Source organism: Poecilia reticulata, linkage group LG6, assembly GCF_000633615.1.
Source record: "Poecilia reticulata strain Guanapo linkage group LG6, Guppy_female_1.0+MT, whole genome shotgun sequence".
In the NCBI taxonomy this organism is placed as follows: domain Eukaryota; kingdom Metazoa; phylum Chordata; class Actinopteri; order Cyprinodontiformes; family Poeciliidae; genus Poecilia; species Poecilia reticulata.
This window is the reverse complement of record NC_024336.1, coordinates 1,813,440-1,827,884: the sequence shown is the minus strand read 5'-3', so window position 1 is coordinate 1,827,884 and position 14,445 is coordinate 1,813,440. Positions and strand designations below refer to the sequence as shown.

At 37.7% G+C, this 14,445-nt stretch overlaps 1 protein-coding gene across 1 annotated transcript in view; it reads right to left on the bottom strand.

The window, feature by feature from the left end:
• cep290 (centrosomal protein 290) overlaps positions 1 to 14,445 on the bottom strand; it is a 77,781-nt gene that overhangs the window by 43,407 nt on the left and 19,929 nt on the right. Inside the window, 14 exon segments of the mRNA XM_017305142.1 lie at positions 1,913 to 2,143; positions 3,118 to 3,220; positions 3,296 to 3,411; positions 3,504 to 3,653; positions 4,287 to 4,445; positions 7,837 to 7,964; positions 8,089 to 8,164; positions 9,015 to 9,127; positions 10,222 to 10,288; positions 10,377 to 10,477; positions 10,593 to 10,755; positions 11,130 to 11,302; positions 13,293 to 13,416; positions 13,555 to 13,575. Coding sequence (XP_017160631.1) covers positions 1,913 to 2,143; positions 3,118 to 3,220; positions 3,296 to 3,411; positions 3,504 to 3,653; positions 4,287 to 4,445; positions 7,837 to 7,964; positions 8,089 to 8,164; positions 9,015 to 9,127; positions 10,222 to 10,288; positions 10,377 to 10,477; positions 10,593 to 10,755; positions 11,130 to 11,302; positions 13,293 to 13,416; positions 13,555 to 13,575 — 1,725 coding nt within the window.

Below are 14,445 nucleotides of genomic sequence, written 5' to 3'. Positions count from 1 at the left end.
TTGCTATCAACATAATCCTATACATATATCTATCGCCTGCTCTTGTGAACCTTTCCATCCCTCTTCCCATATACAGATCGTCAAATGTGGAATATTCACCCCCAGTACCTTATCCATACAATTCTTTACGTCCTGCCAATATTTGGTCATGTTTCAACCACAAGTGCAAAAGTTTTTCATAATGTTATTTTGGGACAAGCCAACATAACGTAGCACACAACTGGAAAGTTTAGCTGAAAGTAAACTTGGGACATGTACTCTAATCCAGGGGTTCCCAAAATGGGGTGTCGGGACCCCCTAGCAGGTCGCGAGACACTCATTTGGGGATCAAAGGATGATTTTCAAATTCATCATGGTGTGATCCCCCCTATGGTTTATGGAGGGCCAGAAAAGTTACAAACTAYATCATAAGATAATTAATTGTGAATGTACAATGACATAAATGAATATTCCAATAAATGTCCAGTTAAATATTTAAGTTTAGGCTATAATAATTATTTTAGTGATCAATTATTMTGATAATTAAACAGACTTTTTTCTTTAAATGACACATTCTGTTAAAGATTTACCTCTTAAGAATTGTTATACAATATCAGAAAAACATCYAAAGAGGGAGGTAAGCAAATAGTTCATTTTTTAAAATAAGAAACTAAATATTTTATTGCCTACACTTGGTCATTTGTAGAAAAAGATACATCTGCAACAAAAAAAAATACTTCTAATATTAACGTGGAAAACTCAGGCCTTTCAGCTTGACTTCAGATGGTTACAGTGTGAAGGGCTGATCTGGTGATTATTTTGTGGATTAACTGATTAATAGTTGGATATCAAAAGGTCCTTAAAAGGAGATTTTTTTTTTTTTTACAGATTTGAAGCAAGTGAAGCAAAAACTGCCACTTGAGTTCTGTGTAGAACATATTTACAGACAAAGAATTTGTTTTGTTTTTTTACTGCATTCATGCARTTTTGGCTTAATCGCCACTTTGAATATGTAGTCCTTCCAGCAGATGGCCTTTTTTTTAAATTCTGTATACTCCACTTAACAATGAATCAATTACTAAATTAGATGGTGATTATGTCAATATTTGATTMATTGATAATTAGACTTTTTACACGATAAAATCGAATAATAAAATGTCATTGTAAAAAAAAATCATGTTTAAAAATGCATACTGAGTGACATATGATTGTGTCACTTTGTATGCATTTATTAAATAGAGTGAATTAGTTATATGTATTTTATGGAGGTCCATACTTCTTTGCAAAATGGAYCTAGCTCAACCAGATTGGATTAAAACCATCTATTTTTCCTCCGTTTTTGAATTTTGCTACAGATTCTTGGTGAGATTTAAGTCTTGACTTTGACTAGACCAGTGTTTCTCAACCTTTTTTGGGCCAGCGCCCCCCTAGCCCTTATCCAGGTTCCTCACCACCCCCCACCAAAGAATTTGCAGGTTACTTTACACTGACTATTATTTTATCATTAATATTACTATCACTATTGTAGATGTTTTGATTTTTATGCTTGTTTCTGTNGGCTATCAGGAGGATCAAACGAGCGTTCCAGCACGACGAGCTAAAGCAACCTCCAGACGCTGTCTTCGAGGAAAACATGTCTCCTCTGTTGGATCGAATGTAAGATTTATGGTGCGGTTCAGGGCGGAGGAGGGCAACCGAATCCTTCCTGCAAACATAAACTAAAAAGGAAAAGCTTTTTGATAAGATGCAGAATGAGAAATTTGGCAAAGATATTCTCTTCCTCGACGGGAAACAAAATTAAGGAGGACGCAGAAAATGCTGAACCAAGTATCAGAATTCCTCTTGTACTTGCGTTTTTACCGTGAGCGTTGAATATTTTCCAGCTGATTTGCCCCCATTTGACAGTGAAACAGGTGAACCAGGACATGCATACCTTGTACCTCTGCAGGTAGCCCATCCTCTGGAGGACAGAGGCCTGCATGCGACTGCTCTCGTCCCTCAGCTTGCCGTTTTCCTTGCAGAGCAGCTGCTCCCGTTCCAGGAGAGTGGAGTAGCGGCGTGTCAGTTTCTTCTCGTTGACCCTCAGCACAGTCAGCTTGCGGAACGCCTCACTCAGCTGCCTCCTGATTTCCTCGGGGTCTCTGTGAAGTGTGTCCAGCAGCTCCTGATGGACAAAAAACACGCGAGATTAATATCACGGTTCTACCTTTTTCTTCGCTCGYGGGTGCCGTTGCTYGTTTTCTTACACACTTCTTTTTTTTGTTCTGACAAACACGGAGATTCGGTTGCAGCGCATGTTGAAATCTGTGCAATCCAAGCWGTGCAGTAAGTCTTGGGGGATGAGCGTGTTCTCCCTGATGGACGTACGTACGTACGTATGTATGTAAGTTAGCGTAGGTGAAAGGAAATCTATTAAGATTTTCTSAGTGGTAGTTCATTACTGCATGTTCTTAATAACGTCGAATAATAAATAAAAGCCTACATGAATCAAACAAACAAAAATAAAACAAAAAAYCGAAGWCGCACTGATTGATCGGTTGGAAAATGGAACTGACCAATTTTAAATGGAAGTCTCCTTGAAGTGAGAGTTGCTACAGAAGGATGCTAACTGTTTTTCGACATCAGTGAGGTGTTATAAAATAAAGTTAGAGAAAGCATAGAAGTAATTTAAAAGGAAACTGTATTCTCAACTATTTAATCAAGCTGCCATATAAAGAGACAGCAAGACATAAGCCAATCCCAAGTAGCTGAAAGTCTTCCAGCAATGGGGCAATTCTTTATAAAACAGAACAAAATGGATTAGGAGATGTTGGAGTCTTTAGGAAGTCCACAGGTCAGGTAAAAGTAGCTGTAGCATTGCTAATCGTGCTAATCATGCTAAATGCTAACACGAGATGCTAAAGATGTCACATTTGTAATAATTTTGTTTTTGTCTTGATACATTATTGATCTCTGGTTTGACTCCGTAGCTCACAACCTCTTTAAGATGTYGTTTTTGTTTAAAAAATGTTTATTCAGCTATTCAATTTGACTTTAARTTGAATGATATTGTCCTTTTTAKGTGTACTACAACAAAAAGAAAATAAATAGGAAATTACATTCCTATTCATGTTCCAGCAATTTATTTGTGTGACTTACGTTGAACTGTTGAATTTTCACATCATCCACCTGCTTTTGCTCATCCAGCTTGTTCTTAGTGTCTGTGAATGTCTCCTTCTCTTTTTGCCACTCTGCCTTTTCACTAACAAACAGAACAACGATATCATCACCAGCTCATTACAACAGTTTGACTTCTAAATTAGTCAAGTTTGCCCACCTTAAATATTCCTTATAGAGGAGTCCCTGTTGATGGCTTATGACAGAAAACTTCTCTTTGTATTCTTCCAGGGTTTCTAAAAGTTTCTTGCTTTTTTCCTCCCTGTTTTTCAGCTCCTAAACAAGAATAGACGAGGATTTTTTTAAACGGACTCTCAGTTTAGTTGCAATTATTGAAGTGCAAGATCTGAGAAGAAACTAGGTTGGACCTGAAGCAGTCGAACAGCATACTCGTTCAAGGAGCTAATGACCTCGGTGCTGCTGGGGCCCAGGCCTTCGGGGAGGGTCAGAGGTCGTGGGAGGACTCCACCGCTGCCTGACTTCCTGAGCAGCTCCAGCTCATTTTGGAGATGGCTCACCTGACAGACAAAGGCGTCAAAACACAACCCATCGGTCAAGCTTTTCAACATAACCCCTTTCGTTTAAAACATTCACCCAAATTTGTTGTTTAATGTATCTCTGTGGGATCCTCTGGAAGTTCTAGAGAAAAACAGAAGCATTCCCGAGCATCCCAAACCTTTAGTCCACAAAAGACAGGAAACCACCTGACAACTAACAACTTCACGACCTTTAGTCCACAAAAGACAGGAAACCACCTGACAACTAACAACTTCACGGATCAACGACGATGGCAGGAAAAAACAAAAAACACACAACCAACAAACAAACATACAAAAAAAACGGTTTCATACCCGACATTTCTTCTATCTTTCAAGCACAAGAATCTCGCAAACATTTTGGAAGCTGKGTTTTCTGGCACATGTTCTTCATTAAAAGTTTATTTGCTGCAGACTTTCACATTTTAGAACTTTTAAACCGAATATAAACAAAATGCCAAAACACGGGTTTGTTTACCTCCTTTCTCTTGTTAAGTGAAAGAAAACCAGCACATGTTGGCAACAGCCGAAAACCAAAGAGTGACATTCTTGGCTATAAAAATGGTAAAATAAAAACATTCCTGTGGGCTCCGGTGTTTTTTCACCTCGTCGTACCTTCTCTTTGGCTCTGACAAGGTCACTGAAGCTGCTGCTCGCCTCCTCGCGAGCCGATTTCAGTTCCTGCCTCAGCTCTTCGTTTCGGCCCACCAGCTGATGGATTTGAGAGTTGAGGTCAGCCTGGGGTTGCCCACCTAGSCTGCTCACATCTAAAGCCTGAGGCGAGACGGAGAGAGAGAGAGATAAAAAGAGAGAACAGTTAAAATGCAGCACAAAAACACTAGCTGCAGCSGTTCCAGTCAGACGTTTGAAAACACGCATCACGGACAAGAAGGTCAAGTAAATCGTGGTCTAGTTTTACCAACCACCACCACCATGCAGTAAAAGTTTTACAACACTGTGGACATTTTGGTCTACCTCTTGACCAATGTGTGTGCTGACCTGATATTCTTTTAAATAATGCACTCTGGGGGGCAGTGAGTATTTGTGTTACTGGATAACTAGAAAGTCTTCACTACTGCATTTCAATCAGCCATAGAATTGTGCAAATTGAAATTACAAAAACAAATTAGCTCAATGGAAACATGCACATTTTGAAAAAAAAAMAAAAYAWYWTTTTTTKRWWAAAWKKTTTTKSMMMARGRMSRAKTKGKTTTTYMRKYSSMWWRRAAMMRRWKKWWTTTKSMAAAMYKSMAWKGRRRMMWTTTTTTTKSMWTKSMMSRRKYMMSSSRMSSRMMRSYSGRWKKTWMYWMYKGSSRAAAWKRMMAAAARRMSRMMAMMRGRARKKRWTKGRRGKTKRWKGWTTKSYTTKGGGKTTTTTTTCCAGACAATGTCCTGTTGGCTCCACTAGAGCTCTCACAGCTTCACACAGTTTACTAAAAAGTTGTGACATTGACTAGTGTGTTGAATTCATAGCTCCTCTGTAAAATAGCTGACTGCAGTTTCCCCAAAACACAGATGATGAGTGCTAGACCCATGGCTGAATATGAACATAGCTCATGTAACTGCTTACATCTATCACTGCAATAATTTTAAATGACTTATTTGCGTGAACAAGCTTATTCATGTGTGATTATAATTTCATTTCTTATTTAATGAAAACACTGMAGTTGCAAGATTCTGTTTTTTTTTACATCAGCAGAATATTGACAAACATTAGCACATATTTGTATTGAAAGCACAGCTAGTCAGCCATAGCTTTGTGACCAATGGGCTTCGATCATCGATTGTTCTCCGAACAGGTATATTTTATGTAGTGGGGGTACAACTACGTACRAGRAAAAATGTACGTACAGGGAAAAACTTTTCAGAATGCTGCGTCCAAGACAGAGCTCAAGTTATTATTCCTTGATCTAACGCGGAACGATCAGGAGTCAGCATACAGCTTCAGTAACTACAGCTAGAAACTAGCAATTATGTCCGAAATATGTGTGTTATGATGGACTCTGATCTGAACCTCCAGAGTCACGTAAAGACAGTTTCAAAGTCAGCCTTCTATCACCTGAAGAACATTACGGTTAAAGGGATATCTAGTGCCTTAGCAAAGTCTAGAGAAACTCATAGATAAGTTTAGTCTCATTGATTACTGCAACAGAGTCTTTACAGATCTGCCTAAGAAATCAATCCTTAGCTGCAGCTGATCCAGAATGCTGCTTGTGACCTGACTAAAACCAGAAAGATAGAGCACATCACTTCACTCTTTTTTTGTCCCACTTACCAAGTGTTTTTGGTCTAGTTTCAAGAGCAAATATCCTAGAACACTTGAAATAAAATAAAACTACAAGGAAGTTTTCAGCAAGATATTGGAGCTTGTTTTAAGTTAACAGAACCCTGGCAGATTCTCTCACTTATAACATGGGAAAATGTGAAATAATCTGCCAGTGCCAGTAGTACTTTTTCATACATTTTAGGAAATTATTTAGTTCCTACATCTCACTGAAAAGTTACTTGTGAGTTTGTTTTGCCTTATTGCAAGCGTTTTAAGATAATTWAACTAAAAAACATTTGGTAAAATATTGTATTTTTGCAGTGCATTCATCAYTGTTTTTAAGTAGGTCCACTACTTTACACTGAATCTCTGATTTCTAACTGAATTCTCATTTACCTTGGGTATTTACCTCTCAAGTGGGTATTTACCTCTCAACTGTCATCAGTTGAGAGGTTTACGTGCACTGTATTTAACTCATGCTAGGCTGCTAGTGCCGATCAGAAATCCGCTAGTTCGRGATGCAAATGATTAGCAAACATTTCATATTGATTTAAAAAATAAGAATAAAGGGTTGGTAAAACCAGGGGATGCTTTTGTGCTGACAAATGATTTAGCTACACTTCCTCTGTCCTGTACAGTTCAGGACAAGAATTCGGTGAAAGTGGGAGGCTAAAGGAATGATTGGTAGAGACATTTTTACTGATATGATGATGAGATTTTGAGTTCTAATAATAAAAAAGGTTAAAAACTGGCTAAATAACATCAGCCCTGGTTAATGTCTGTGACAAATGTGATGAAAAACCCTGTAACCGGAGTTTTAWGATGACAAAGAGAAACCTCCAGCTGCAGCCAGTTATGATCACTCAGCAGATATTGATAGGCCTTCTCAAGTCAAAAGACATCCTAGAGCCATTAGCGACACACAAGCCTGTATGTATAAATTTTGGCTCTGTTGGATTAGAGACAATACTAAATAAATTCAAATTGGCCAGAAAATTTGCAGTTGTAAATCAGTTCACGCTCGCTGGAAGAAGAACAAGTCATTAAAAATCATTTTCATTCACTTCAAGTGTTAAATGTTCCTCAGAATAACACATCTATAATCATTAGATTTATATTTACAAGAAATGAWAATCCATGAACTTCAAAGGAAGGGCACATTTTAAAATATTATTTCCAACATCTGTCAGCAATGTGGCTTCTATCTGATCTACTTGTGATAATTCCTGCTGCACATGTCTGACGCTGCAGCGTCATTCCAGTATCCTCCTCTGCCGTGCCTCACTAAAGATTTTGCCTCACAATTTGGCTTTCTTCTCTTTTGTTGATTCTTTGTCACATTTCAAATAATATATATTTTTTTATATCGGACATAATTGAAACCAACTGAGCCCAATACGGGACCACCCATTGCAGTTTTCTGACCAATTGCCAACATCATCGTTAAAAATTCACTTTTGTAAAATGTGCTTCCTTGGTATTCAATAATAATAATAATAATAATTTAAAAAATCCAAACCTGCTGATTTTGGAAAAATATCTTCTTTTTGTTGTCTGAAAATAGCAACAAAGTCAGTAAGCTTACAACAGTGGGGTGGCTATTGTTAACCTAACTGTTGTTAGCTTAGCAACTTAGTTGCTATTTTCAGCACATTAAATTTCAATATTGCCTCCTTCATTAAAATAATGGTCTTTTTCTTGCTAAAAATGATGATTTTTTATTTTTGCTTAAAACATCTTTTGAGGTGGTGATTTGTTTTTTGGACAAAATCAGTTTTGGCAAAAAAMCCAAAAAAACAGACATTTTGGAAGGTGAGGATATAACAGACATAGTTGTATAGCTGTAAGAGGACAAAATATGAAATAAAGAATTGTATCTCAACCTTTTTAGATACTCACATTAGACAAGCTTTTCATACTGCCGGCAGTGACAGAATCAGAAYTGGTCTGTTGACTCGTCTTCATGGCCTGCAGAACATCTTTCAGCGTAGCCTCTAAGTCTCTCTTTGCTTTGGACAAGTCTGCCACTGTAGATTGACACACCGTGACACACATGGACAAAAGCAAACAAATGGCCCTCTGTGACAGTCAATATGCTTTTTACTAATTCAGTTCAACAGTGTCCTTTCTCTGAGAAAATCTCAAACTCACGTTGAGCCTGAAAATCGGACTTGTGAAGTTCGAGCTCCCTCTTCTTGCTGCTCAGTTCTTTCTCTAGGTATTTATTCTGCAATGTAAAGTTAACGTTAGAGAAATAGATGAAGTGAAACATATTTATGGTGTTTCCCTCACTTTAACCTCTTCTATAAGTTTGAGAGCTTCTGAATAAAAGCCTGGATAAACTTAAAATTGTAYCACAATATTTTGTGGTATTATTGAGATAAAAGTGACGGTGAAAATGATTTATTACTTGTTTTTCGGTAACTGTGACTATGACCGCATGAAGCACAAAGGCTGCTCTTGAATTAGTGTGTAATGCTCYTTTTTCAGGACAACAGTCACATAACAAGTGTAGTTCATATAACTAAGCTGCACACAGTAGCTCCATTAACTCATACTTTCAAATTTGCTGATATTTATCKGCATTATTGATGAAGAAATGACAGAGAAAACAGTAAATGCAACAATCCCAACAGTTCTCTGGGGAAAATAATAATTTAAATATAATTAATTGGAACGATAAATCAAAAAATCTTTTATTGTGAAAAGCAATTTATCACGATAAATGATGCAATAAATGCTCACACTACTTACACATCATCAGGTTTTTAAACACATCCTCTTTGAAGTTGTGATCTCCAAATAATAATCCTAACTATACCCTGTTTTACACAGAGAGCAAATGTTCTAGTAATTCTGTCATTTATGTAGAGACAAAAAAACAGATTCCAGGCATTCTACTAATGCGAGGCGGATTAACTTTGGACGACAAATGACAAAAAAGCAAGAACTGATTCAGGTGGGAGCTGAGAACGWACTTCTGAATGATTAGGCGCTGAAATATGAACATAAGTGAACAAATCTATTTTTTAACCAGACATATTTTGCTATAGGAAAAAAAAAGTAATGGATTTTACCTTTTGTCTTATCTCGTCATCAGTGTAGATTCTTYCTTGTGCCTCTTCTTTTCTGCTGGACCAGACATCTTCCTCCAGCTGCAGACTTGACTGTGGGACTCCAGCAGGCACAGCTGATCACCAGGAACAAATGTTAAGTGGTTTAAGAGTCAAAATGAAAATTTTAAGCAGTTGTAGCAAACTTCTTCTCAAGATTAGATGACTGCATCTTCACTTTTCCTGTTTTTCCTAGAGATTAAGTTTTGTGTTTTCTGATTTTACTCAGAACTCGTAACCTTCCCACACAGGATTCAGCTGCAGCTTCCTATGAACTGAAAGTTGCCATAAAATGTCCACATCACCACCACGGACATCAAACTTTCATATATATTTTTTTWAAACTCGTCAAACAACCATCCATACTTTCCTTTCCATGTTGCAGTTATGCATGACCTTTGTGTTCTACCACATGAAATTCCAATAAAAGTTTATTGAAGCTTGTGGTTGTAATATGACAAGATATGAAAGAGTTCAAGGGGATGCTGCACGGCGTATGGAATGTTAATGTGAAAACAGTGCAGAATCACGTTTTATTCTGTGTATTTTCTTGTGTTTTGGAGYTCTGTATCCCAAAAGAAAAGTGATAAAAGGGAGCACATTTTTTCAAAATGAGGCCAAARCTACTTTTAGACTTATTTTATAGCCTGTTGCTGGTTCTCAAAAGCACTGAAGTTAACAAATGGCAATCAATTTAATGAACTAATACATATTGATCGATCCAAAATATTGATAATACCGATACCAAATCTGTAATCGAATCGATTCTACTGTGATGAGATTGATATTTTAGTTTCAGATTATCTCTTGAAATCTTATTTAATTTTGTAATGCAGTATCTCAACTCTAAAAACAAAAACAACTTTGCTTAGATTTCHTCTCAAATTATATATTTTTTGCACTTTACAAAAAAATGTACAAAAAATWTGTCTAAATTAAGTATGAAGTCTTTGTAAGCAGAACTGTCCTTCAAATAAAAGGGGCTGGTTCAGACCAACCCAACTGAAGATTTTTGTCATCCAGTTTTTGGTAGAAAGAGAGAGAAAAGAGAAAGTAACAAATTGTGCAAATGGAAATTATTGCGCTGGTTTTAATTTATCACGCAATTAATTGATTTATTGCGACAGGCCTAGTAGGAAATGCTTTGGACTATTTAAATCAGGCCTTTCACCTTTTTCTTTCACCAAGCGCCTGATTTGTTTCTTCAGTTCCAGCCGCTCTTCTTCCAGTCGCTCAATCTGAAAAGAAATTAAGCAGCGTGTTRACATGAGGCCACTCCAGCACTTCTAACAGYAACAGTCTAATCTCCTTTGAACGCAGCCTTACCTCTTTGGCAAGAACTTGGTTTTCGGCTCTGTACTGGCGCTGCCTGAGGTCCCTGGCGCGCCTGAATTCTGTCAGATCCACTTCCTGCTTCGGCTCCAGACCTGCTCGCAACCGGAAAATCCCACCAAAGAAAGAACTGTTAGAAATTTCCCCGCCTCACATGAGCCAGCGTYGTCTAAACAGATAGAAAACAGTAGTGTTTTTAAAAACTCTGACCCAGTTTTTCCCGGAACTCCTCGTTTTCATCCATGAGGTCATTGATTCTCAGCTCGAGCTGGTTGAYCTCTTTGGTCATGGCCTCTGCCTCACGATCTCTCATTCTAATTTGATTGTTACACTCTTTGATCTCGGCAATGGCTGCTTCCAAGCCGTAAGTGCCCTGCCGTACAGAAACAGCACTGTGATTTGTTGTCCGTCAAAAAAAAAAAAAAAAAAAGCTCATCTTGTCTCACTTTTGTTTATTTCCTTCTGTTTTGGGGGGGAGGAGAGACAGGGGCTGGGAGTCAGGGTGAGATTAGCTTTGGTGAAAAAAACCCCCAAACAGTACGCTTGTGGACTCAAAAAGCATGTTAATCACGCCACAGTCACATAGGCATTTTAACATCCCTATTTAAAGGATGGTGAAAAAGAAAAATCACAGGCCTTATTTCTAAAAAATTAGGAGTCAGTTAATTTGATTTGGATAAAAACAAGTCTCGGAAGCTGAGGCCAAAAACAAAGGCAGGAACAAAAAAAAGGTATTTGTGGACTTACAGACTCGTACTGGCTCAGGCGATTTGACGCCTCAATAAAGGCTTTGTCTTTTTCCTCAGCATGCGATTCTGCCTGCCTGAAGGCCCGCTCTGCTTCTATCGCTCTGGCCTCCGCTGCTTTCAGTTTAGACTGCAGCTCCTCCATCTTCCTCTGCTGTAACGTCGAAGGAGCACCTGATGCAGAAATATGTTATTAAATTACATTTACCAGTCAAACACTGTTAAAAATCCAAGTTAGTAATAAGTTCACATAAGCCCATCAGAAGTCTSATTGTTAGAATTGCGGCTTTTAAAGATGTTTTTAACTGTTCCCTTTTCAGATTGGAATGCTTCTACAATAATATTTATAAACTAGTGATGGAACTCAATTTAAAAATTTTAATTAATTGTTAATTGTAGGGTTTGTAATTATCCATCCATCCATCCATTTTCTTGCACCCTTGTCCMTTAATGGGGTTSGAAGGGTTGGTTTGTAATTAGTTAGTTGAAATTAGTCAACTAATTAGGCAACATTTTCATTTCCAAAATACCTTTCTGCTGCTAAATTCTTGAATAAATAGACATATCAGCTCAACAGCAAAGATATTAATGTTTTTAATCTGATATTTAGGCTTTTCAACCATCAGGAAGGTGCAAAGTGGTGTTATATCCATTCAGTTTTCAAGTGTTTTCTTTAGAAATGTGGACTCTGGGTGCTAACATTAGCGTTGGAGACGTCTGTGGTGTTGCAACATGTTTAGCATTAAGATGCCATTTTAGGCTTGAATAGCTTCACTAAAGCTAACTCCTTTTAGCACACTACAATAGTCCTTTCCACTGTCCAACCAGACCATATTTTGATGGAAAAATTAACCCACAGTGGACTAAGAGAAGAGGCCTCATTGTCCATCGTTGTTGTTTGTGGATGTTGCTTTTCGGCATAAGATTTAGCGACATACAAGAAAAGCATGAAATCAAGGATTCCCRTGTTAAAATGTTTAATGCATTAAAATCTTTGCAATCAATAAATCAAAGTTAATGTGTTAAAAGTCCTGGACTTAATTTATGTACARTTTGCTTAACCTCATAGTCCTGGAAACTGTTTGTGTTCAGAAAAACTTTCCAACTTTTGTATAGCCGCAATCCTCATCCTTTAATCTTCACCTTTACTCTTCACTGCTCCCCATGATGACTTTCTTATCATRGGTAGCAGCAAATTCAATAAATTCTATCAGGCAAATCTTTTTTATGCCGGCAAAAAAACACAACAAAAACTAAACGTTGCATTCAATATATGGTCACTAGCTATATGTTCATAAGCTGGAACATTAAGTACAATCAATCCRGAGATTAGTGTKAATGTTTGCAAGCCTGTGGAGATTAGAGAAAATCTGTAGGTAAATCCAACTCGTTCACATAGTTTTGGTTTTTAAATAAACTGAATATTTTATAACCATGTCAGTTCAAACAAATCCTCAGATGTCAAAAGTTAAAATGACATTTATGCCAGTGACCAAACTACAACTGTACACTTCCATTTAGTAAAAGCCTGCACTTCACTTTATTTTTTTTATTACACTAACAATCACCTTTATAAGGCAAATTTCTTTTACCATTTGGCAATGGAAGTATTATCAGGTTTGTGAGTGATGTTTTCACTTTGTAAAGTTCATATTTTTGCTAATAGTTCCAACATATAGACTCTACAAGCACAGGAGCATTAGCATCCATTTGCCTCCGCCCCTCTCCCAGCCGATGAGGGTTTTGACCCACATTCTGCCTTGTCAGCTGTGTTTTGGTCCGTACCGCTTTCTGAAGGAAACATCTGGTTTTTTAAACATTTAGAAATCTCTCAGCTGAAGGCAGCTAACTTAGCRTGACAAGAACACCAATCAGAGCGGCAAGGCTAAACTGGCGTGGCGAACCGTGAAACCAAACTAGTGGCCTGTAACTTATCACATCTATCACTGTCATTCCTAATAGAAAGTAAAAATGCTTTTTATGAATATTTTTGTCCACAAGCTAAAAAAAACAATACTTTTCAAGCAGCAACTTTTTGACTATAATTCTTTTATCTCGTAACATAAAAATCTCATGAATAACATTTTTGTTTCTAACTGAAGTCTTGAAGCCAACAACTAAAACGAGACATTTGATTGGTCAGTTTAAACACAGACCCACACACCTCTGTCTTTGTTTGTGGACATCTTCAGCTCCTCTATGAGCTGAGCGTGCTTTTCCATCTCTCCTGTGTACTGCTCCACCTGCTCGCTCAGCATCTTGATCTGATTATCTCGCTCCTGGACGGCCTGTGTGGACATTTGCAGACATTTCTGAATAATGACAGCTCCATGATGGACTAAACAGGGTTGTAACTAGCCTTGCGGGCGCTATGAGGCAACTTCTAAGACAAAAACAAGCAGGGACACGTGACGGATGGAACTTACACCACAGAGTTCGTATATGACCTGGGCCAGAGCAGCGACAGAGAAAGAAGGGAGGACAGGTGGATGAGAATAAAAAGATGAAAAAGAGCTAATGATGCAGGCAAAACAAGAAAAGAAGACAAAAACTGGAAAATGGCATGTGGRTGGAACAAGCCGACGTGCACAAACACAAAGCTTTCCATAGCAAACCTACCCGACATCTTATAACCAYCTAATTCTACATATTTTATATATACTACTTGAGGCGCTCCGATTGCAGTTTTCTGGTTGATCAATTATTTTAAAACACTTAAACTGCCAACTTCAATTTTGACCAATACTGTAATTTTTTTGTCTAAATAGTAAATAGAGCAACAAACTCACTAAGTTGCTAACAGTGGGGTGGCTATTGTTAACTCAACATGTCCAGATGTGACTTTTAGGTCAGGTTTGTCAGTCAAACTTCTGTCACAGTAGACTGATGTTCAGACCTTTCTGTAGGTAGAAAATATCAGAGCATAAGCCGTTATACATGTCAGATTGTTGATCACCCAAAATCAAGGAAATCTGGCCCAATTTATTGGTGCACCAATAATATATGTAAATAATTTTTTGTGTTTTTACTGTATACTTTTGTTGAAGGTCATACCAAGGTCACCATCTTAAAAAAAAAAGGTGCCGGAACAAAAGGTGGATCCAGTGAGAAATAAAACTTTAAGAGACAGGTCAAATTTCTGAATGGGGGTTCTCCTGARATGTTCTGAGCATGTGTTGTTTATAAATCAGAATCAGAACCTAGCCCTGCGTTTCAGTTACTGTATTTTCCGCACTATAAGGCGCACCTAAAAACCTTCAATTTCCTCAAAAGCCGACAGTGTGCCTTATAATCCGGTGCGCCTTATATATGGACCA